Source organism: Balaenoptera borealis, assembly GCF_965194805.1.
Source record: "Balaenoptera borealis genome assembly, chromosome: 6".
Lineage (NCBI taxonomy): Eukaryota > Metazoa > Chordata > Mammalia > Artiodactyla > Balaenopteridae > Balaenoptera > Balaenoptera borealis.
Window position 1 is genome coordinate 62,790,711 of NC_138863.1, and position 26,407 is coordinate 62,817,117.

Consider the following 26,407-nt stretch of genomic DNA (forward strand, 5'->3'; position numbering starts at 1 on the left):
ATATATAGCATGGAGCCATTAAAATATACTATATATAGAATCTGTTAGAATATATTTATTTACAGTAAGTCACCTCTAAGTGATAAAGTAATAGGTAATTTCATCTTTTTGCTAATATTAATTTTCTATTTATTCAACGATGACAATGAATTATAGCTTTAAGCTAATAAATATGTTTTTAATACTAATTCTGATTGCCAATCCTAACTACAACAATCTGCTCAAGATAATGGATTACTGTGTTACCTATTACAAGTCCCATTTTTTTTTATTTTGAGAAAGAACAAAACTTTTAACAAACAGGAATAACTTCCAGTGGTGGGATATTCAGGCATTAAGGAAGATGAAAACAATTCCGTTATCATGACAAGACCCCACCCACCCCAAATTCATGATAGGGAGTTATAGTTCTTTCCCATTTATCCATGAGAAAACAGTACAGAACCCTGGGAGAAAATGATGGTCCAGCGGACAAAAGAGGAAATAAATAACCTCAACCCAGACAGCATTTGTACAGCCCTCAGAAACACTTTCCAAACCTTAACTAGTTCCTGGGCACAGAAGTAGACAATATTGCTATGTGTGTTTCAGGCATAAAATACATATACAAGTCCAAAATGAGAGAAGAAGACCCCCCCCAAAAAAAAAAAATCAGATTCAAACTCCTACCCTGCAAAAATTACAGATGGTTTTTCAACCCAAATTAACCTTTCTTTCTTTCTTTGATGAATTTACTGGACAGATGAAAAAAAATGTGAGCTCCATAAAACGAAGTCAAGTAAATTCACAGCTGGTTAAAACAATACTCAGAGAATGTTAATACAGAATACACAAAGCTAAAAGGAACATATAAGGTTATAAAAATAAAATCCAAAGGAGATCTTGAGAGACTAGAATGAAATGAAAACAACATTTATGTAAGCCACTGTAATATGAGACTGTTTGCTTTAAATCAATTCTACAAATACAAAGCAGAGAGGGAGCTCTCAAACTTGTCCGAGAGGTGAAGGGGTGGGTGGGGTGGGGGACCTGGGCATTTCATTTGACCACTGGGGCTCCCGCGACAGTCTAGCATAGCTGCTAAAAGGCTAACAAAAAACCTTGGGCCTTAAGGAAGCCACAACATGCTTCATGACAAGATGTCCTTATGACTCTATACCAAATCAGATCATAGATTTTAAAAGGGAATAAACAGATGAAAGAGCTATGAACAGCAGGGGTGTCTTAAAGGGGTGTCTTATGGGAGTAAAAATTAAAATATTTCTACAGGGGAAAACAAGAAGAAATGTGTGAAAATTGTAATATTTAACACAGTATTGAGAAGAGATTCCTAATAATTAGAGCTATCAAACAAAGGAACAAGTTGCTTCATAAACTGGGTAAGCTCCCAACCACTGGAAGTGTTTATGGAGAGGGTTACCAATTGTCAGGAATGCTGTAAAATCAATTCCTAAACTGGAAAAGAAATATATTAGATATTTCTAAGGCCTTCTCACCAAAAGTTTCTGTGATTCCCCACCCTACCCTTTACCTTTAATGTAATTTATGATAACTAACTAATTAAAATCAAATCTTATACCTCAAAATAAAACAGTATTTTTCTTTTACCTATTCATTTATGAAAAGCTACTCTGGCTTTCAATTTCAATAATCCTGCTTTTGCTGCAAGTTTTGACCAAATTAGTTTTAACTTTTCATTGCATTCTATCTTGAATAAAGGCAAGAATATCGACAGCACGTCTACATAGTAACTTTTATTTTGTTAAGTGCTTATTTCTCAGTTATGTAAGAGTATGCAAAACAGAAGACTAGAGGTAAACAAGCAAAATTAATAAACAATGGTTATCTCTGGATAGCACAGCTGAAGGTAAATGTTTTCTTTTTTTATTCTGTTTTTTTCAATTTTTCCACAACAAACATTCATATTTTTATAGTTACACAGGGGGTAAAGTGTTTTAAATGATTTCACACAGAGATTAATGATCTGGTCATTGCACACAGAAAAATGGACATTGCTATGGTAATGGCCACAGTGAATATAATCTTTCCTTGAAAAGCTATCTTGATCTAAGAGGTCCTATTTTCTCTAAGAAACTCTCTATTACACCCACGTACATATAATTCTAGAGATAATTTTCTTCTGAACTGAATTATGTGATGGTTATAAATAAATCTAAACAAAAAAATGAATAAACACAAATTTACATTTTAAAATACTTAATGAAGTTAAAATGTGCTCCTATTTTCTTTTCTTTTTGGTTCCATACAACACAAAGAACATTTTCTACTCTTATTACATATTAGCTACACAAAAAAAGAGTAAGAAATAGTAGTATGAAGAATGTCATGTGTATAAATAGCCCTGCTGAGTACATAATGTTCTCTTACTCTAGGGACAGCAGGGACAAATACCTGACACAACTTGTGTGAATAAAATTAAGTAGACAGTAATAGTATACCCATTCAAGTAAAACTTTACAAACAGGGAAAATCTTGCTGCTGTTAAGAGTTTCAAACCTGTTTCTTCATTTTTAAAACAAAGTGGTAGGACTAGATTACCCCTAGGATCTCTTCCAATTCTAACTTACAACATTTTTTAAATTGTTACAATTCCCTCTCTATAGTAGTTTTTGAGATGTCACTGCCCTCTTCTCATCCTGTCTTCCTTTTTATATAATTTGTTAAATTATAAGAATGAAATCACAAAAAGGGTTTGTTCAATAATCCCATGGGCCTGTAAGGTAAGGGTGTAGAAATTCCAATCCTTAAGACACATTCAGCTCTTCATTAAATTTCAAATATAAATACTAAAAGCAAACAATCATTTGTGCCTGTAGTTGCAAACTAAAATGCAATATGGCTTTAAAAGCTTTAACGAAATTTTTAAATGGCATAAAATAGGTTTTTGTTCAAGAACATCTGTATCTGGGTACTCTTCTTCTATCATACTCTTTCCATCTACCTTATCCTTTCATCTAATTTCTCCTTTATCTATTCCATCCTTTATTAAATTTAATTTGCTTCCATTTTCACCATTTATATATGTAAAAAGTGCTTTGAAAAGAAGTACAATACAAATTTAAAATATTAATGTCATTAGTTTTTTTTAAATATCATTAGTTTTTAAGTGAGTAGGTGGAAATTCTTGTATTTTCCCTCTAAATATATCACACTAAAACTCAATTAACTTAATTCTTATTTATGATATCTAGGCACAAAAGGAAGCTTTTTCCATGTAGGTCACTGGTCCTATTAAAATAATGTTTCTCATTTAAAAAATAAAAGCAGAATAGGAGACCCCAAGAAGAGATTAGCAGAAGAGTTACACTAATTTTATAATTTCAGTATAAATTAAATGCAAATTTATAATTCCAGTATAAATTCAATAATTTCAGTATTAATTAAATTCAAAACTATATTTTGTTCCTTAAACTGCAATGAATGCTTGTAAAACTTTATTATATCCCCTTTTGTTTTACAAAGGTAAAGATCAACTTTTTTAAAACTCTTACAACTTCAAATATAAGCTTTCACTCTCTTGAGGTACAATAATAACTACTATACTTAAGGAAAACTTTGTGATCTTAGTTAAAACCCTACAGTAGCCATTTCTAGCTACAGTGGTATTTCATTACCATGTTATAGTTTTTCCCAACAGACAAGTACCACTGAAATAGATGGAAAAATACATACTCAATTATTGGTATGTTATTTAGCTATAATCACGAGTCATTTCTAGGATATCAAGAGAATCCAGGGAAAAGAATGGCAAATGTCACATACTGGTTGTGGAAGTTTTGAAATGTATTTACAAATTCTTTGACACTCCTCCCTTCGAGAGACAGGATTTACCTCCTTTGCCATTGAATCTGAGCCCATCTTAGCAACTCACAAGGAACAGGATGCAGTGGAAGCGATACTACGTAACTTCCAAGGTTAGCTCAGAAGAGGCTCCACAGCTTCTGCTCTTGAGCTACTCATCCTGGGAGAAGCCGTAGCTATATGAGAAGTCCCAACAACTTGAGACCACCATACTGGAAAAGCCACATGCAGGCTGAGCTCCCTGTGCACAGTCAGCATCAACTGCCAGCTCTGTCCATCAGCCGTCTTAAATCTCCATCTCAGCTGAGCCTTCAGGTGACTGCAGTTGCAGCCAACAACTAACAGGAATCGCATGAGATAACCAAGTGAGAACTGCCTGGCTGCCAGTCCCAAATTCCTGAGTCAAAGAATTGTGAGCAAAACAAAAAATGGTAATTTTAAGCCACAAAGTTTAGGACAAATTTGCTGTATAGAAATAATAATAAGAACAGTGGCTTATCTACTTCACATAAAAAAATCAAGACCAGCAGGGAGGAGACCTAGCGACCATTTGCAACTCCACTACTAACTAGACGAAATTCACTTGCCTGAGTGAATCAGTTAATTCTTTGGAATTCAGCTTCCTCATCTATAAGAGAGTTAGGCAAGATGAACTTTAAGGTCTCTTTTAGCTCTAGCATTCATTAAATTTTTAAACCTGCAAATTGCCTCCTCCTGATTCTCATTTTTGTTTCGTTATATTATACAACTTTTCTGTTTCTAACTCAAGATTTGACTTCGTAGTATATAAGTCAATAAAACATAAATGAATTTTTTGTATAAAAAATTACGATCACAATCTTAAAATAGAAAATTTCCTATCACTAAAACCCTTCTATGATTGGCCCTGGGTAATGGTCTTAACTTTGTACTTTTCCATACTTCTCATTTTAAATATGTGTGTGTGACTTTTATAATCAGAAAAATAAATCTAATAAAATTTAAGATATGCCTACCCTGTAATCTAGCAATGCCATATCTTAGAGAACTATTTGCACATCTGCACAAAAAGAAATATAAGCATTGTATCTTTAATTAAAAATTGGAAATCATAAAAATGATTGGATAAACTGTTGTTTATTCATATTTCAGAATACTGGCAAAACAACTACAATGTATTTGTGTGATATTTGGGTAAATTTTTAATTTAAATTTTTAAAGATAAACTTCATTACTCTTAAACCATGCTTTAATAAACTATTTCCTCTGGAAAGATGAGCAGAAATGTCTATCATATGACCTATGATAGCTCAAAACTTCAGTATTTGAACCCCTTCTACATATAAAGCACTAGGACAGAAAACATTTATCAGGAGCCTAATATGTATCTGGTTCATAATAGGTAATCCATATGTTATCCCATTTAATCCTAACATTAGAATTATCACCATTTTTTCATGAGGAAATTGATGTTCAGAAGTTTAAAACCTGGCAGAAGGCACAGCAATATTATGAGGCAATATTCAAACTCAGATCTGCCTAACTCTGAAACTCAAATTTCTCTTAAAGAAAAACCAAAATAGATATCCCTTCAATCCACTTCCAGCTAAACAACTCTACTTCAAATTCTTAAGCTTTCAGATGTCCAAATGACCCCATTTTCATCCCAATTGGAAAATATGATAAATATATAAACTATAAAAAGTAATTTTAAATAGACTAAAAGTTTAATTATAAAATATGATTTAAAGATCAAAAAGTCTTACTGTTTTTAAATATATAAGTCAAATATAATTCACATACTCTAAAAGTAAGTGTTCTCAGCTACTATTATAAAGTGTTTTATGAGAAAACATACTGAAATGAAGTATTTTTTTTAAATGAAGTATTTTGAAGTTGTCACCATCAAAAAGCATTTACTACAATATTTACACTGAGACATAATCATAATTAAGAAACAAATGATTATATAAATTATATTACACACAGAAGTTGCTGAAACAAAGAATCTAAGAGAAGTGAACAGAAGGAACAGAAGAGAGGACCTAAAAAGAACAGAGTAAAAGCAATGGTAATGAGCAAAGAAAGGCCTATTTCAAATCCTCTGATATCCCTCGAGAAATTATTTCTAGAAGAAATTCAAAAGCCATCCCCCCAGCCCCTCCCCCCACTACACACAGGGATCTCCTTCTAGCACCCTACCGTAAAATATGGTGTTGCTGCAATGCAGTTATGTACAATTAAAGTAGCCACTGGAGATTTAAAAGCTAATCTGGAGAGTTTAGGCCAACAAATGACTGTAACGTTTTTCCTACATAGAGGAAAAAGTATCTATATTGAAGATCAGCTTTCTGCATTCTCCAAAATCAAATTCAATTCATAAAAATAAAGTAGAATTATTAGCAGACCATTGGATGCATAAAATAGGTATACTAAAATACTATGAAGGTTTTAACCTACCATATAAACACAAACATAAAACTAGATTTTTATTGTTCTAGATCACATGAGGATGTTTAGATTATTTTAATAAAGTGTTTTGTAATATCACTAGACCATTTCATCATGTAATAAATAGTCTTCTAAAGTTTCTACTGATGGGACTTCCCTGGTGGTCCAGAAGTTAAGACTCAATGCTTCCACTGCAAGGGGCACAGGTTTGATCCCTGGTCAGGGAACTAAGATCCAGCATGCCACGCAGTGCGGCCAAAAATAAATAAATAAATAAAATAAAGTTACTACTGACAACAGATTCAAGGTTTCCTTCTTGTCTCGCTGGCTTTAGCCAAGGAAGGGTCCCCCTGCACCCATTCATATTCAACTCCTAGTATTCCGAAATCTCGCCTTTGAGAGATCATTCCACCTCCCCACAAAATGCCCTTAAAGAAAGCAGAATAACCAATTTAAAATCATATGTCTATCTATTATCTAATCACTTCCTTCTTCGACATCTGAAGAATTAGCATTCTTACCCCCATTACTCGCTTCCCCTAGCTTCAAAACAAAATTATTACTGTTTTAGTCAATAGTGTATATATTTTTGAAAGTCTATTTTAAATATCAGCAAGTTTTCCCCATTTGTCATTACAGCAGCAGTGTTCTTAGAAGTAACTCTTTAAAGCTAAAAAAAAAAAAAAGCAAAAATTATAGCTAACCATTTACACAAATTTTTTTAAACAATTTTATTTTAATTTATTTATTTAACAAACATACATATAGTGTTACAATATGCCTGGCACTACTGCTCTAAGTGCTTACATATATTAACTCATTCAATCATCATCATAACCCCAGGCATTAAGTACTATTATTACCTCCATTTTACAGGTGAGGAAATTGAGGCATGGAGAAGTTGGTACCTGTCCAAAGTCACACTACTAATTGGTACAGAAGCCAGATTCAAACCCAGACACTCTATTTCCAGAGTCAAACTCGGAAGCAGTATACTAAACTACGTAGGGACTTCCCTGGTGACCCAGTGGTTAAGAATTCTCCTTCCAATGCAGGGGATGCGGGTTCGATCCCTGGTCCGGGAGCTACGATCTCACATGCTGCGGGGCAATTAAGCCTGCATGCCACAACTACTGAGCCAATGCACCACAACTACAGAGCCCGTGCTCTCTAGAGCCCACACACCAAAACTAGAGAGAAGCCCAGGCCACAATGAAAGATCCCACGAGCTGCAACAAAGATCCCACATGCCGCAACTAAGACCCAATGCAACCAAATAAATAAATAAATATTTCAGAAAAATAAATAAATAAACTGCCTATCCAATTTGTTGAAAACTCTTTAAAATTGTTAGTCCAGGGACTTCCCTGGCGGTCCAGTGGTTGACTTCGCCTTCTGATGCAGGGGGTGTGGGTTCGATCCCTGGTTGGGGAACTAAGATCCTACACGCCTTGCGGCCAAAAACCAAAATATAAAACAGAAGCAATATTGTAACAAATTCAATAAAGACTTTAAAAATAAATAAATAAATTTTTAAAATAATAAATGAAATAAAATTGTTAGTCCAAAATGAGACTCCACAAAATGTTGCATTTTGTGGGAGCCTTCTTAGAGGGGAAATATACTATTACAAAGTTTAAATTATAAGGCATTAGATCAATTATAAGACCTCCATAAAAGAAATCATGTTTTCAAAAGAAGGATACTTGGCTTAGTTCATATGATATTATCAAATCAAAATGGGTTTTCAAAGGAAAAACATGTAAATGTTTAAATGTTTAAAAACGATTTAGTTTTTAAAATTTCAATCGTTAAATATATAAATCAATAAAAATATGAAATTTAGGTTTTACAGAAACCAAGATTATAAAGAGATATAAGTCAAAAACCAATATTTGCTTATAAATTGTATACTAACAAAATACAGGAATGTTATAAGGAATTTATTAGAAATATTTATTATTAATAAACACTATAAAAGTTGAAATTACAAATTTCAAATTGACATTCTATTTCCCAGTACATTGCTTTTTTTTAATAACCTTTGACATATTAGATATAACTTTATTATGAGATTAGAAAAGAAGCTACATTTCACATTCTTCTAGTAAATTATTCTAGACTTAGCTAAATTTTTTTTTTTTTTAAACTTTTTTTTTGGGTTTTATTTATTTATTTATTTATGGCTGTGCTGGGTCCTCGCCTCTGTGCGAGGGCCCTCTCCAGTTGCGGCAAGTGGGGGCCACTCCTCATCGCGGTGCGCGGGCCTCTCACCACCGCGGCCTCTCCTGTTGCGGAGCACAGGCTCCAGACGCGCAGGCTCAGCAATCGTGGCTCACGGGCCCAGCCGCTCCGCGGCATGTGGGTTCTTCCCAGACCAGGGCTCGAACCCGTGTCCCCTGCATTGGCAGGCAGACTCTCAACCACTGTGCCACCAGGGAAGCCCCAGCTAAATTTTTTAAAAACAATTTCATTGTGCATATGACAACTTGGATAAATTTGGAGATATTTTCATAGGAGAAATATCTCTATGTCTTTCTATCTCCCATTTCTAAACTGTGAAAAGAGAAATGAATTTACAAACAAGAAGTAAAAATCTAGTTGTAGTTCTCGTCCTGTCACTAAGTAACTGTGTGACCTTGACTAAGTTATTCCACTCTGGGGTTCAGTGTCCATGTCAATAAAATGAGGAATTCCAACTAGATAATATCCACAAATCTGTATGGTAGTTCTAAAACTTTTAAAATTCTACTTTTAAAAAGTTTCAAAGGTTAAATCTCACCTCATCTGAAGAATCTAGTTGTCCCAATGTTCCTGTTGCACCTGCAAAACCTTTGGAAAGGAGAAAAAAGGTTGCCCTTCATAATTGTTATATATTGCTTTACTTTAAAATTATTTTGAGACATAACAATAACAAAAAACTAAGTTTTGTTAAGACAACTCATTCTAACAGTTATTTTGGCAGAATTCAACATTTATCTTTAATAAATTTGAGCCTAATAGGCTTATACTTCAATAGGAAATCTCCAGTGAAAACCCAGATTTAATAATCACACACATGGTGTTTCAGAAGAATTGCTTTCTTTTACTTTTAAACCATGGTTTACTAAAATATTGAACTACTAAACTTTAGGGCTACTCTTAAATAGCAACTGCTATATTTTTCATGAGTTAGAACCAGAACCTCTGATAAACTAACCAAATTCCACTTAAGAAAAATGAAATATCGTCTTTGACCAACTCTATCCTTTCTTGCTTCCAAATTTTTACTACTTTTACTACTTTCTTACAAAGAATGACACAGCACTTAAATTTCTTCAATGAGTAATGTTTGAAGGGTTTTTTGTTTTAGTACAGAAAAGTTATCATTGTTCAAATTAAATATTTAAACAAACCTTGAACTGCCAGAGTGCTAGTGCCAGCAGATGGTTCTTGTATACCATATACAAGTTTATCCTCAGGATATGTAAGTCCAGAGCTCTTCAAAGCTATAAGGTATTTTTCATGACTTTTCCTTGCATAAGCATTTTCTCCAAGACCTAATATTTAAAATAAATTTAAAATCAGAAAAAATATTCCATTCAAAACATAAGTACAGCCATCTCAATAACTAATGTATACACATATAAAATAGATGAATATTCTAATGGAAGGGAAACCCTAGAATGAATAACATAAGATAGCTTCAGACAACATTTTTGTGCTCATATTTGGCATTAACAATCTCAGAATGCACAGCATGTTTATAACAAATAATGAAATCCACTAAGTAACTGGGCATCTAGAATATGCCAGAGATTACATACAAAATACAGGGGGTGCAAAGATTAATAAGACATGATTCCTGCCTTCAAGGAACTTAAAATTACTGTAAAGAAAGGCAGATAATATGGTAAATGACAATTATGTAGCAGACTTCACCATCTGGTTTAACAACTGTGCTCTCATAATACCGTACAGCCAGACTTACCCAAAGCAGTTTTTGGAAAGGCTTCCTAGAGAAGATAATGCCTGAGTGGAATTTTCAAACACTAACTGAGATTACTAATTTCTGTTTTACCAAGCATAATATGTTTTTATAATCACATTTAAGGATAAAAGTATAATTTCTACGGAAGTATCAGTTAAAACAAATTTATTCCAAAATTTTGAGAAGTTTAGGTTCTAGAATTAAACAATCCTAGGTCTTTCACTTTAGCATTTGGGCATATTAATGCCAATTTTGTCTTCTGTTTTTTAATATATTATGGAAAATAGAATAACAATAAAATAAAAATACTGACATTTGAAAGTTCTTTAAAAGGAAAAATTACTCTCTGTCTGAAAGCCAAGTTACCATGTCATTTGCCACCTCTTAAGCAGATTATATATCTTTAATTAAGGTTTCAATCTCTCTGATTATAAAAATATATAGTAAATGAGTTTCTTTAGTATTTGTTGAGCTTTTCTCAATTTCCTCTCTTTGCTAGCCTCAATAATTGCAATAGATTAGTTTTGTTTTTTAAATCTCTGCCCAATGTCTGTCTGGGATAGTTTAAAAAAAAAACAAAAACCAAAAAATCCTTCAGCACAGATTAAACAGATAGGAATACATCTATCCTTCAATTCAAGTCCAAAACTAAAAACAACCACAGTTAGTCTATAAAGAATAAAGGACTTCTAGGGGTCCTATGTAAGAAATGACTATATGTCTCCTGAATAATAAAAGCCATGTATTTATCTCAATAATAATATATGAAATTTTTGTAATACTTTTAATTAACAAAATACACTTCATCAACCCCTTACAACAAGCCTGAGAAAAATGAACATATTATCACCATTTTTATAAGTGAGGAAACTGAGGCTTACAAAGATATAATAACCAGTGAGTAAGCAAGCAGTGATTAGAAATGAACCTAGACTACAAATTTTAAACTTCTGAATCAAACCTAATGTAATTTCCATCACTACAAGTTAGCTAAAGATTTCTGTTGTTTTGTTTTTCAATTTCAAGAAATAAGAATTTAAAAGAATTGTAGAACGAAAAGAAGACAATTACCATAAATCATTCTCAAGGAATACATTCTTACAATGATTAAGAACAACTTGCTGTTCTTTTTCCCAACAGTTGATAGTTTCTGAATAAAGAACCATATTCTAGGTTGAAGAAATAACAGACTTTCAGGTATAATTCTGATATCTCTCTAGCATCATCACCAAAACTCAAACACAAGTGACCATCATTTTATCCTAGGCTGCTGCACTTGAGCTTCTGTTCTTGCCTCTTCCCATCTATTCTTGGCAAAATAACAAGCCATCTTTTTAAAGCACATATCTGATCATGTCACTCTTCAGATTAAAATATATCCATGACTTCCCACTACATTCAGGATAAGATATAAAACCTTAAATAGCTAACAAGGGCCTACCTAATCTAGATCTAGCCTAATGTGGTAGCCTTATTTGGGCCACTATCCCCCTACATTCATTTCATTTCAACCACGATAGCCTTTTTTAGTACCTTTTAAAAAAGTAAGCTCACTCTCACCCATAAATATTTCCACATGCTGGTCCCTCTGCATGGAATCTAGGAGGTGCCTAAGTGTTATGTTCTTTATAAATATTTATCATGTTTGGGGTTCAATAAGCATCCTGAATCTATAAACCAATGTTTTTCATCCAATTTGGGGAATTTTAGTCATGATTTTTTCAAATGTTTTTTTCTGCCCCATTCCCACTCTCCTGTCCTCCTGGGAGTCCAATTACATGTACATTAGGTCATCTGATTCTATCTAACAGGTCCCTGAGGCTCTGTTGTGTCTTCTCTCTGTTCTCTAGATTGAATAATGTATTAATCTGTCTTCAAATTCACTAAGTCTTTCTTCTATCCTCTCCAAACTGCTGCTAAGTCCATCCAGTGAACTTGTCAATTGCATTCTACAGTAATTGTCAGTTCTAGAATTTTTTTTTGTTTACATTTCTTCACTAAGATTCCTGATCTCTTCACTCATTAACATCGTATTTTCCTTTACTTATTTGACCATATTTTCCTTTAATTTCTTCAACATATTTATAATAGTTGCTTTAAAGTCTTTAACTGCTAAATCTAACATCTAGGCCATTTCAAAGTCAATTTCTATTACTGTCCTTTTTCTTGGACATTCTAATGACATGTTATCAAAGATTCTGGATTCTGTTACCTTCCTTTGAAGAGTATTAATTTTAATTCTACAAGACATTCAATAAACAGCCTGATCACCTAGAACTCATAAAGACTTGGTTTTACACTTTGTAAGGGGCAGATTTATAGAAAGCCTGAGATTCTTAAAAAAGCCCTGCAAATTAACAGCAGTAATCTCCAAACTCTGTCAGGGTTCTAGGCTTCATTAAGGCTGACCTAGAGTAGAACTTACTCTCAGGTGTGGTCTTCTGGTGTGTCAACTTGATGCCTAGGGTACTGGTAAGGTCTCTCTAGTCTGGTTGAGCTGATACTCCAATGTCTCCCAACACTGCCTAGCCTTTATCTTTAAAAGCTGCTTTTAACCCCATAGCAGTAACCCCACAGCACTCTCTAATAAGCCTTAGGTAGTCTCATCCTGTACATGTGTATCTCAGTTCTCAGCCAAGCACTTTTAGGGGTCCCTCATACATGTACCCCACAAACTCTTGCTATTTTTGGAGACTTTGTTAATGTCATCTCACTCATTAGACCATAAGCTTTATAAGGGCAGAGATAGGAGTACCTGGCTTACTACGTACCTTCCCTACTCCAAGCTCTAATACCTAGCCCAAAGCCAAGCACACAGTGGGTGCTTAATGAGTACTCACTAAAGAAATAAATACATCAGATAAGACTATCTCTAAATAATACATGGTTAACAGTACACATAAAAACTTCACCACTCTAAAGAAAGAAGATACACTTCAATTTTCAAAACATGCTGTTCATGAGCCAGCATAAAGAACACTATTTAAACTATTTATAAGATTTTTAAATAATTGATATATTTACCATACTATAAATTTGAACTAAACTAAAGGTTTAAAAACTAAATTATTTTATATAACAGTACAAATATACTTAATAATTCCAAGTTTTATAACTTAAACTCTACGTCACTATAAAATCCTAGGCCACACAACACAAACGTTTAGAATAACAAAAATGAAGACACAAAAGTGGTTGCTGTTATTGTCTGGAGAAGGGGAAGTGGAATATAATTACGAATATGTCACACCAAATTTAGGAAACCTGGGTTCTAGTCCCAACTCTAAAATCAGTTAGTTGTGAGGTCTTGAACTGGTCATTTAATTTTTCTGGGGTTCAATTTCTTCATCCATAAACTAAGAAGTATTCTTAATAACTTCCAGCTTTAGCATTCTATTTTTAAAAATCGACATTTTACTTTTAAGTTCTAAAATACACAACTTTTTAATTATTTTAGTAATATAAGTAAATTTTAACTTTCTTCTCTTCTAAATTTTACTCACCAGAAGTCAGATCTTTGTAGCTTTGTTGGTTTGTCAAAACCTGAGTAAGAACAGACCGCATTGCTCCTCCCATTTTAGTTAGATCTTCTAAAAAGGAAATTTGAGGTTCCAAAAGCTGAAGGACTTTGTTAAGGTCTTTTTCTGATGGTACATCAGCTGCTAAAAAAAATATAATCAACGTTCTTTAAAATATTTGCTAAGAACAATATTTTATTCTTTAAAATTATGATGACTTAGATGACAGTATTTTATAATCAAAAAGTTAATATAAGAATTCTCTTTAGAAAGCAGGCACCCACCAAGCACCCAGCCTAGTATAGACTTGTTTAGGAAGTCAGTCCTCTGAGAAAAGATTGATGGGGAAAAGAGATGACTTCATAAGGTATTAAGCACTTAATTTGTGTAAGAAGCATTCAATTTAGGGTCTTAAACTTCCAGATATATATATGTAATCATAAGATCATCTCAAAATTAGATAAACAGTGTTTAAGAAAAAAGTTAAGATCACTCTCTAAAATAAAACAGGAGAAATGAAATATATTGAGATAGCATAAGAATATTAGGACAAAATTATGTCAGCTCTAAATTTAAACCTGTGTAGCAAATAACCCATCCGCTATCATATTCCAAAAATACAGATTCATATTAGCTAGAGGTCAAAGCAACTAAAATGAAAAATATGGATGTTTTTACTGAAACAATTTTAAAATACAAGGCAAGATATGCTGGTAGAGGGGGAGAGAAGAAACCTGGACAGCAACTAAAAAAGAATATTTAAGAGGAAAAGAAAAAATGATGTTTTAGAGAAACTGAGGTCTAAAAGGAAGAAGTGAATAAAGAGATTTAGAGTTTAGCCATAACTGGTTAAAAGAAGAATACATATAACGGAGCTAACAGGGGGCCTGTGTGCCCAGAAAAGGGGTCATCAAGTTCATTCAATATTTATTCAGTATCTACTACACGACAGGCACTGAGAAGCAGAACTAAATAAGACATAGTTCCTACCCCCAAGGAACTCACAACCTAGTTCAAAGATAACCTGTGAATGAAATTCTAGATAACTGAGTCATGGGACCCAAGCCAAAAAACCTTACTTTCTCAGTGGAAAACCAATACCGTATATTATTCTTCTTTATATTCTCCCCAATGACTTATGTAGTAACATAGTAGATATTTAATTAGCATTTGTTCTTGATTTCCAAGGGCTCTAACACTGGTCTAAGGATGGTAGGGTGAAATGGGAAATGGAATTCAAGGCAACTGTCAAACCACAAGATTATCTGAGCTTCCACATCTCAGATTAGATGATTTCAAGTCCTTTCTTTAATTTTAAACAGTGATCTCTGCAGAAAGTAATGCAGAGATTTTGCATAGACAGAAGAAATTAATGCTGAGCACAAGTGGTAATATAGAGAGGAAAACTTCATGAACCTAAGTTCATGAAACTCATCTTAAGACAAAAAAAGTACTTCCATTCATTCCTTTATGTTTTCAGATAATGGTAACATAATTATCAAAGCTATGTACGTATGTCATCTACCACTTATAACTGCTAAATGTCACCAAGGAAAAAATAAATATAATACACTCATATGAATTACTCTTTGATTAAACTAATGGTAAGCTTTATGGTTCTCACAATAAATGATTTCTACCTACTACTTTTCTAAAATAGAACACTTGTAGTACAAAATGTAAACATCCAAAAAATCTGTTAACTAGCATATGAGAAATAAAATGGAAGGCAATTTCAATAATCCAGCTGGTCTCCACTTCCTTCATTCCAAAGAGAGAGCAGTTTGGGACTAAATCAAAATAGTATTTCTTTCTATATTTTAAGACATACTCTGAGAGGAACAGAAGTACTTGACAAAAGATTGTATATTTTGCTTAAAATGTAAAAGTGAAGAACTATAAGTATTTGCTCACAATGCAAATAGCATGATAGTTCTAGAAATGATGAAGATACTATATTTCTTCACACTTTTAGGATGGAAAATAGAAGATAAACATGTGTGCCATAGTTTCAAATTGGATTTAAGATTTATAGAATTAAATAATTTAAAAGCTCTAAAAGTAATGCAAATGCAGTCCCTTAAATGATAAAAATGCAAATATCACTAAAAAGGTAAAAGACATCATAAAAAGTTAATAAATTCGTTTCATACCACTAATTGATATCTGTAATTCACAATGTCAGACTGAGAACTTTAATAAATGTTATCTAAATACAAATATTTAACTAACGCATATTAATCAAGATTGTGACTAAATCTTAAAAGGTAAGAAGAATATCTGTAATTTGCATGGTTTTTTTCTCTTTTCAATACTATTAGGATGCTTACACCCATGCATTCTACCGGTAATATGGGAGTAAGCAATTTGACCCTCTCATAAGTTATTATATATGGAGGGGAATAAAAATGTATAGACCTCTACAAAAAAGAGGCGGGGGAGGGGAGAGAAAGATATTGGTGAAATTTTTATCTTCTAAAAATCTAAGTTAAAGTCAAACATTCCCAGGACTTCTTAATTATGCTCTACTATAACATAATCACAAATAAAGTCACTTTAATCCCATAAAATAATTATTTCCTCATCTGCAAAAGGCCAAATAAGTTTGATCAGAAACATTTAAGATCCCAGCGGCAGAGATTGCCAAACTGTGCCTACTAGAAGTATCAATGAGGTTATATAATTGATATTTAGTGTGTTTTTATTTAGTCTCTGTATTTCATAGTCATTACATAAAAAATGTTATATGTAAGCAAAAAAATGGTATCTGAAAAAATTCACCTCATTATTAGTGCTAAACTTTGCTGAGAACTTAAAAAGAGTACTAACGAAAAGTGGATTAAACATACCTGGTTCATTATAGCCTTCTCTTAAGTACTGAATAAGACAAAAAATAAATCTTGGAAGAACAAATTCAGACATCATCAGTAAGTCTTTGGGGACACAGGGAATATTTGAACTTGATTTAATTTGATGCCTTTTGCAAAACCTGTAATATGAAAAAGAAAAGAATTAATGGCGATGTCGAATCTGCTAAGAATCTATTACTTCTATTTACAATATCCATAAACAGAATGTGGGCCAATGTCAAAGCCAATGTATTACTCTTTTATGATTTTTAAGGCACCAAGTTAAAAGAATATAGTTTTAATTGGTCTTTAAATAAAAATTGGCACTTAGGAAGATTTCTTCCTAATAAAAGACCATTCTAGTTAGATTCCAATTAGATTACAAAACCAAAATCTCATTAAGGAGTTTATATTTTTTAACTGCAATTTATTACTTGCAAATATTACTTTATTACTTTTACCCTTTATAAACCATTAAGTACAAATTGAGATCATTCCCAAGAATTCGCATATTCTATTCCTTAACTATTTTGAACTTATTGCATTAATGAATAGATAAGTGATATCAATACTTAAAGTTTATTTGAAAAGTTTATACACTTAAGTATGCACATTCCTTCTAATCTTATTTATACTTATTTTAAAGTATGGTTGGTATATCTGAGCAAAAATGAAATAAACTATTCTATGTTCACAATCCAAATAGTCACAAATAAGGTATTTTGTGACCAAACACAAAATAACCACACTAAACACACAACATACCTAGAAAGAAACTTATTATGATGGGTGGAGAAACTATTTTAGCTGAAAAACGTAAGAGATATGGATAGAGAAAAACTACATTCCCAAATGGAAAAAACTTTTATTTTTCTAAAAAAAGTCACTTCCACCAAACTTAATGACATTAGATTTAAATCCCAATGGGACTAAACACAAACTAATTCTAAAGTTCAAATGGAAGAATATATATGTTAAAAAAAAAACAGTAAAACTTATTAAAAAAAAAATTAATGATAGTGACCTAGACTTTAAAACATAGCATAAAGCTAACATAATTTAAGATCTGTAGTAATCTCTCTATAATGACCTATATGGGAAGATAATCTAAAAAAGAGTAGATATATGTGTATGTATAACTGATTCACTTTGCTGTACAGCAGAAACTAACACAACATTGTAAATCAACTATACTCCAATAAAGATTTTTAAAACTTAAAGTAAAATCTGTGGTGATGTGATAACATCAATGGACCACAATGGAGTCTAGAAATAGACTATGTAATGACTATGTTAATCAATGTGGGGGGCGGGGGTGTGTGTAGAAGACTTTCAATAAATTGCTATAGGACAATTGATTCCATGCAGGAGATAAATTTGATCCTTATCTTACACCATATACAAACTATTATATATTCCATACAGATCACAAATCAAATGTGAAAAAAGTTACTAGGAAGAAAATAAACTATTCCCCTATATTATCTCAAAGAACAGAAGTCTAATAAGTAAGATTTGAAACCAAAAGTCATAAAAGAAAGATAAAAATTGGCTACATAAATCAAAAGTTTCTATGCAGAAAACAATTACAAACTGGAAAAAATATTTACAATAGATAAAACAGATGAAAGATTAATATCTATGATTTTTGACTCTTGAAAAATGGATTAAAAAAGAAAATAATTCAATAGAAAAATCAGCCAAAGTCATAAACAATTCACCAAAAAAGTGAATGGCCAAGAAACATATGAAAAGATGATCAAGTTCTCTAATAATTAAAGAAATGAAGTTTATTAAAATAAAAAATGAATAATTAGAGAATCACCATTTTGTGATACCTACTAAAATAACTGACCCATGCAATGGAGCCATTAAAGTAAGGCTTGAGGGGAAATTTTCCACTTAGAGATCAGACTTACATCCTTATCAATCTCAGTATCACTAGAAATGAGAAAAAATCAGATGCTATGATGCTTGTGAGGTACAGAGCACCATTTACAAAGAGTTTTTACCAAACAAGTTGACCTTGAATGACACCAAGTCTCTAGAGCTAACTTCCATTTATAGGAAACATAAGAGATAAAGAAACAAGTTAAATGACACCACAAAAAAAAAAAAAAATAGACAAATCATGAATGTAGACCATTATACAGGACAACTGACTCCATTTCTGCAAACTGTCAGTGGCAGGGAGAAAAAGGAGGTAGAAGGATCACTTATTAAAGAGGCCTGAGAAACCCAATAACCACGTGTTTACTGATTCTAACAAACCAACTTGAAACAGGCATTTTTTTAGACAATAGGGGAAGTCCAATTAAGAACTGGGTACTAGTTCATTAGATGATTTTATTAGGTAAGATAATGGCACTGTGATTATGTAAGAAAATGTTCGTGGATATTTAATAATATTAAGGAATTATCTTGTGTAGGTATGACAACAACATTGTGGTTATCATTGAATAGGAAAGTCTTGTCTTTTATATGTATCTATATAAATATTTATGAATAAAATGCTACAATGTATGGGACTTGCTTCAGAATAATCTAGTTGGGTGAAGAAAAGTAAGTGGGAGTATACCAAGCCCAGCTTGAGTTGTTAATTGTAGAAACTGGGAGACTGATAAAGGGTTTTCTTATATTACACTCATTAAGCAGAATGTGGGGCAATATCAAAGCCAGAAAAGTACCACTCCCTTTAGATTTTTAAGGCACCAAATCAAAAGAATGTAGTTTTTGATTAAACATCACCAAACAGGGCTTCCCTGGTGGCGCAGTGGTTAAGAATCCGCCTGCCAATGCAGGGGACATGGGTTTGAGGCCTGGTCCGGGAAGATCCTACATGCCACGGAGCAACTAAGCCCGTGCACCACAACTACTGAGTCTGCACTCTAGAGCCCGCAAGCCACAACTTCTGAGCCCATGTGCCAAAACTACTGAAGCCCGCACGCCTAGAGCCCGTGCTCTGCAACAACAGAAACCACTACAATGAGAAGCCCACGCCCCGCAACAAAGAGTAGCCCCTGCTCACCGCAACTAGAGAAAACCCACGTGCAGCAATGAAGACCCAATGCAGCCAAGAAAATAAATAAATAAATAGCACCAAAGGAGTTTTTTCCTAATAAAATGTCATATCAGTTGGGTTATACTCATTGCTTTTATATCTGTCTGAAATTTTCTGTACTAAAAAATTAAAAATTTTTTAAAAGAAAGGAAATATTCATATTTTTTAAAGATGAATAGTGAAGCATGTCACACAATGTTTGCGATTTGTTTGAAAGTACTTTAGCAAAAGAGAAAAAAGGGCAAATGAGGCAAATGTGGCAAAAATCTTGATAAACATTGAGTCCAATGATGGGTATATGGAGGTTGAATGTTCTGCTGTCTCTACCTTTGTGTATGGTTGAAATTTTTGGTAACACAAACATGTTTTTTCATCTTGCAGATTAGGGAAAATTTACTTTACTAATTCATTGTTGGAAAGCATGTTCAGAAATTTGTTATCATACACATGGAAGTGTAAATAGATCCAGTTTTGGGTGTCATTTTGACAATATCTACTAAAACTTAATGTGTTCATAACCCTAGCTTAGAATTTCTATTTCTAGTAATTTATTATACAGAAATAATCCTAAATTTGCAAGATATATCTACAGATATATTCACTGTACCACAGTTTGCAATGCAAAAAAGTTAGAAACAACTCACGTGTTCAGTAACAGAATAAAGATTAACCAAATTAGAGTAGATCAATAGAATACTTTGCATTTATTAAAAAGAATGAGGGAGCTCAACAAGTACTGAAATAGAATTATATCCAAAATAAGTGAGAAAAAAATTACATAGCATATATATATATACACATATATATACACACACACATATATAATAATCTCTTTTATACATAAAATTGTGGAGAAAGAATAGAAAAAAATATTAATATATGTAAGGAGAAAAATATTTAGAGAAATGTACACCAAATTTTGTGGAAATTAACTGAAAGTGGGTTATAGCATACTTTTACTTTCTACATTAATTCTACTTACAATGTTTGAATTTTGCATGGCAAATATATGTAAAAGTGTGTAATCAAAAGAAAAAAAATTTACTCCAAAAACACTAATAAGTTATGCCATTCATTTGGCTTTAGTTCCACAATTTGAACATTAACTCTTAACCTTTTTTGACTCATGGACACCTTTGAGAATCTAATGAAAGTTATAACTCTTTCTTAAGAAAAATATACACAGGTGGTCCAGTGGGTAAGACTCTGCACTTCCAATGCAGGGGGCCCAGGTTCGATACCTGGTCAGGGAACTAGATCCTGCATGCATGCCGCAACTAAGAAGCCCGCATGCCCCAAGTAAGAAGTCCACATGCCTCAACTAAGAGTCTGCATGCCACAACTAAGAGTTGGCATGCTGCAACTAAGAGTCTGCATGCTGCAACTAAGAAGGCTGCATGTTGCAATGAAGATCCCGAGTGCCACAACCAAGACCTGGTGTAGAATGAATGAATGAATGAATGAATAAATAAATAAATAAATAAATAATTTTTTTAAAAAAGAAAAATATACGCAACACAAAAAAAATAAAACCAAGTGTTCACATACTACTGAAGTCTATCTACTCTTAAGACAGAGCTTCCAAACATCAGGCCAAAAGATTACAGTGTGGAGACATGGATTTCATCAGTCATCAGACTGACAGACCAGGAGGGTCCGGGCAGCCTCCTCAGTTGTCTGTGTGTCCCATCCAAATATCATTTTCATATTTATCATATAATGAAAAAAATTAGAAAGTATCACACCTTAAAGTCCAAATCTTTATTTAAAGGGAAACAGAAACTTAAGAACTTCTTTCAGATGGGGTACACAAAATCTAAGTAAAATCAAAGAAATTTTTAAAATCCTACTCTATTTTAAAAACCTTTAAAGATTAAAAAAAAAAGAATCGGCCCTGTGAAACCTGTGGTGATCTAAGATAATTTAACTGAAGTGCTTACAAGCATGAATGTGAAGGAAAGAAAACAGATGAAAGGAAAGCCAGAAGAGAAGAAAGGGAAAACATACTGGGGCACAAAGACTAAAGGATACAACGAAAAAGCAGGAAGAGAGAAAAGATTAGATAAAGGAGGGCACAGAAAGCTCTCTTAGACACTTTCTGTGTAGGAAAGAAATTAATTCAAAAAGAGCTACTGGACAGAGAGTGAAGAACATTTGAACAGTGTGCAGTGGCTTCAAGGAGTGACAATTCAACATGGAACTAAGCTGAAGGAGCAGCAAGAATGGTCTAAGCAACCTAGGGACTGAGTTTACAAGAGTAACTATAAGATACTATAAGATCGACAAACAAAACTGGTTTGTGTATTTTACGCTGCGAAAATAGTGTGGGGAACTAAAGCATCTTACATATTACATAGCAAGTGCTCAATAAAGGCTTGGTGAAACAAAGATTTAATCTAATAGTAGAACTCCAAAAATGATTTCAAGGGCGTCCAATTAAAGGAAAAACAGAAACCCATTTAATAATCCCAGATTTTCAAATATGTTTTTAAGAACCACTATATGCCTGGCACTTAGGCCTTAGGAATACAGAGGCCTTGCTCTCATGGAGGTAACTTTCTACTGGAGGAGCGGGGAGGGAAAGAGGGCAGGGCAGAGGAGAGAGAAACAAAAATATTAATATGAAAAATATGCTCTACAAAAATAATATCACAGCATGATTTATAGAATGCAGCCACTAGGTGCCTTTAAATTCGGTTTGCCAGGGAAGGCCTTTCTGAAGTGGTGATATTTGGGCTACAGACCAAATGAAATGAAGGAGCTACTCTAGGCATGCAGAGCTCTGTGGGTAGAACATATTGTCAAGAGGTATGACAAATGCAACTGCATATAATCAGGTACTAAAGATCTCTCCCCAGGCGAACAGAAAAAGGGCTTTTTAGACAACTGGTATGGTTCCAAAGGAAAAACGGCGGGAAGTAATGTGTTTGCATTTGCAGTTCACAGGTCACAGATATTTTCTTCAAGGAATCCAATGGTTCTGAATGAGTAAGAAGGCTAAATATTTCTTAAAGAAACAGGATGTTATGGAAATAAATAGAATGGTCAAATAGAAGTATAGAAACAGTTGATAAAATAATCTCTCCAAATTTAATTTTACCTCAACTTTTTAAAAATTTTTCTTGGACGTATAACTGACAAAAGATTGCTCAAAAGCTAAGTGTGCAGCTCAATGAAGTGTCACAAACTGAACACACCCATGTAGACACCAATCAGACCAAGCCACGTAATATTACCAGCATTCCAGAAACCCTCCTTGTGATTCCACTGATACCAAATTTAAATGACTAAAAGCAGAGTTCTTGTATGCTGAGAAAAAGAGAGGGGGCAGAATAGGACAGGAGGGAAAGGGATAGGATGAGAAGAACAGAGAAGGGAGGAAAGAAAAATGACCAGAGCATTCTGGTCAACCATTTCCAAATTACCGAGACTTGGTTGGGGGCAGAAAGGCAAGGAGAAGCCAACTCAAATAACTCAACCACACATTTCAAAAATTAGAGAAGCATCTGAAATAAGCTCCCCTAAAAATTAGACTGTGGCATGTACATTATATTCCCAACTTAGCACAAATTACATACAAATACATGATTTTGCATATAATTTAAGGTAATTCATAGAGATCTCTGGAGAGTCATGCATCCCAAATTAAAAGCCCCTGAAATAGGGGCTTCCCTGGTGGCGCAGTTGTTAAGAATCCACCTGCCGGGGCTTCCCTGGTGGCGCAGCGGTTGAGAGTCTGCCTGCCAATGCAGGGGACACGGGTTCGAGCCCTGATCTGGGGGGATCCCACATGCCGCGGAGCAACTAAGCCCGTGAGCCACAATTACTGAGCCTGCGCGTCTGGAGCCTGTGCTCCGCAACAAGAGAGGCCGCGATAGTGAGAGGCCCGCGCACCGCGATGAAGAGTGGCCCCCACTTGCCGCAACTAGAGAAAGCCCTCGCACAGAAACGAAGACCCAACACAGCCATAAATAAATAAATAAATAATTTATTTTAAAAAAAAGACCTTATAAAAAATAAAAAATAAAAAATAAAAAAAAAAAAGAATCCACCTGCCAATGCAGGGGACGCAGGTTCGATCCCTGGCCCGGGAAGATCCCACGTGCCGCGGAGCAACTAAGCCCATGCACCCCAACTACTGAGCCTGCACTCTAGAACCCATGCTCTGCAACAAGAGAAGCCACAACGAGAAGCCCGCGCACCACAACGAAGAGTAGCCCCTGCTTGCCTCAACTAGAGAAAGCCCATGCGCAGCAACGAAGACCCAACACAGCCAAAAACAAAAACAAATAAATAAATAAATAAATTTACATTAAAAAAAAAAGCACCTGAAGTATTCTCTTCTCTTCATTTTACAGATACGAAAGTATCAGAAACACTAAATGACACACCTAACCAATAAAATTGTTAAAAGACTCCTGAAGATCACAGAAGGCATATCGTAAAGATATATTATATCTAACTAATCTATGTATTTAACATGACCTCAGAAAAAGTATCAGTAAGGAACAAACAAGATGATTCTGAAGTTCCAACGGAAAATTAAGAATAGCTAAGAAAATTCTGTAAAATAAGTGTAATGAAAGTAGAGTAGTTTTATCAGGTATTAACTTATTTTGAAGTTTAAAATCATCAAAACAGTGTTGTTGGAACTTCCCTGGTGGTCCGGTGGGTAAGACTCCATGCTCCCAATGCAGGGGGCCCCGGGTTCGATCCCTGGTCAGGGAACTAGATCCCACATGCATGCTGCAGCTAAGAGTCCACATGCTGCAACTAAGAAGCCCACATGCCACAACTAAGAAGTCCGCATGCCACAACTAAGATCCCACATGCCACAACTAAGACCTGGCACAGAATGAACGAATGAATGAATGAATAAATAAATAAATTTTTTTTTTTAAAAGAAAGAAGTGTTTAAAAAAAATGTCTTGTTATCCAGCTTTTAGGGAGCTTACATTCTAGAGAGTAGACATTAATGATAAATGCAATTAAATAAACTATAAAGTAAACCAAGTGGAAGTTGGGACAAAAATTCACCTATATGTGTTCTTACACCATTTCTCTAGATATACATTTCTACATCTTTAATATGTATGGCTTGATTAAGGTACAGATTCATCTCATGTCTAAAATTGTTAGATTACATGAATAGTTAAGAAACAAAAGGAAACATTTTAAATTCCATCTATGTAAGTTTAATATTATTTATTGGAGCCTAAAGTACTAGAAAAGCAAAAGTAAAATATTTATGAAAACTAAAAGTTCTAAATTCAATTAGAGAAGGCATATAAGATCAGAAAATTTGAAAGCAAAATTAAAGATGTCAATGTACTTAACTTTTAAGATAATAAATAAATTATAAATTGAATGCTTGAAGGCAGAAATAAAACAATGTGGTAATGGTACATGAAAAGACGTTACCAATGGACAGATTAATTGCTGTGAGTCCAGAAACAGAATCAAATATATGTGGAATTTATGACAAAGGCAGATTTCAAATCTATGAGGAAACATGACTCATTCAGAGAAATGGTACTGAGATGAATAACCAGCCAGTTTGTGGGTGGCAGGGGAGAATCTCCTCACACCTTACACCATGATAATAAATAAATAAGACCCATATCAAACTTCTACAGATGAAAAATACATTAGAAACAAAAGAAATATACCTGATGGGGTAACAGTAGATTAGACACAAGAAAGAAAAGATCAGTAATTTACTGACAAAGCAATAAGAAACTATACAAAATAAAGCATGGAGACTGAGATAAAGAACAGAGTCTTTGTGAGGTGTGGGATAATAACAAGCAATATTGCATTATATTGGAATCCCAAAAAGGGGAGAAGGTGAGACAGAACAAACATGTGAAGAATGGCCAAAATTTTTCCAAATTTGTTGAAAACCATAAAATCACACATGTAAGAACTCATCAAACCCCAAGCATAAGACACTTTTTTTAAGCCATACCAAGTCACATCATAATCAAATTGCTGAAAACCAGTGACAACAAGAAAATCTTCAAAGCAACCAGAAAACGATCCATTATGTACAGAGCAACCAAGATACAAAAGATAGCAGACTTTTCATCAGAAATCACACAATCCAGAACACAACGGAGAGACATATTTAAAGTGCTAAAAGAAAACAAACCTGCAAATCCAGAATTCTTAACACAAAATAACTTTCAAAACTGAGGAGAAATAAAAACTTTTCAGAAAAAATTTAGGAAAATTCATTGTCATCACACCTGCACAAAAAATGAAAGTAAGTCTAATAAGCAGCCCTATGATAAGCCCACATTTTGAGAAACTGACCCTCCTATTAACAGCCATGTGGGTGACCCATCTTAGAAGTGGATCCTCCCATCCCAAGAAGCCTTCAGAAGACTGTAACCCCAGCCAAGATCTTGACTACAACCTCTTGAGAGACACTATGCCATAACCACACACCTAAGCCACTTCAGAATCCTTGGCGTACAAAAAGTATAAAATAATAAATGTTTGTCATTTTAAGCTGCTCAGTTTGGGAGTGATTCGTTACACAGCAATAGATAACTACTAAAAGTATTATCAACCAATTAGACCTAACAGAACACTACACCCTACAACAGCTGGATGCTCATTCCACTGCTCATAAAATGGCTCATTTCATTTTAGATTTTTAAGAAGCAAGCGGATATTATTGACTCAGAAATTATATAATTAACTTAAACATACAGATAGTATTTCCAAATATATCATTGTATACATTTATCAA

At 33.7% G+C, this 26,407-nt stretch overlaps 1 protein-coding gene across 1 annotated transcript in view; it reads right to left on the reverse strand.

The window, feature by feature from the left end:
* The window catches only part of UBR3 (ubiquitin protein ligase E3 component n-recognin 3), a 240,061-nt gene that overhangs the window by 179,735 nt on the left and 33,919 nt on the right, over positions 1-26,407 (reverse strand). The window contains 4 exon segments of the mRNA XM_082396130.1: positions 9,035-9,084; positions 9,648-9,791; positions 13,726-13,884; positions 16,590-16,729. Coding sequence (XP_082252256.1) covers positions 9,035-9,084; positions 9,648-9,791; positions 13,726-13,884; positions 16,590-16,729 — 493 coding nt within the window.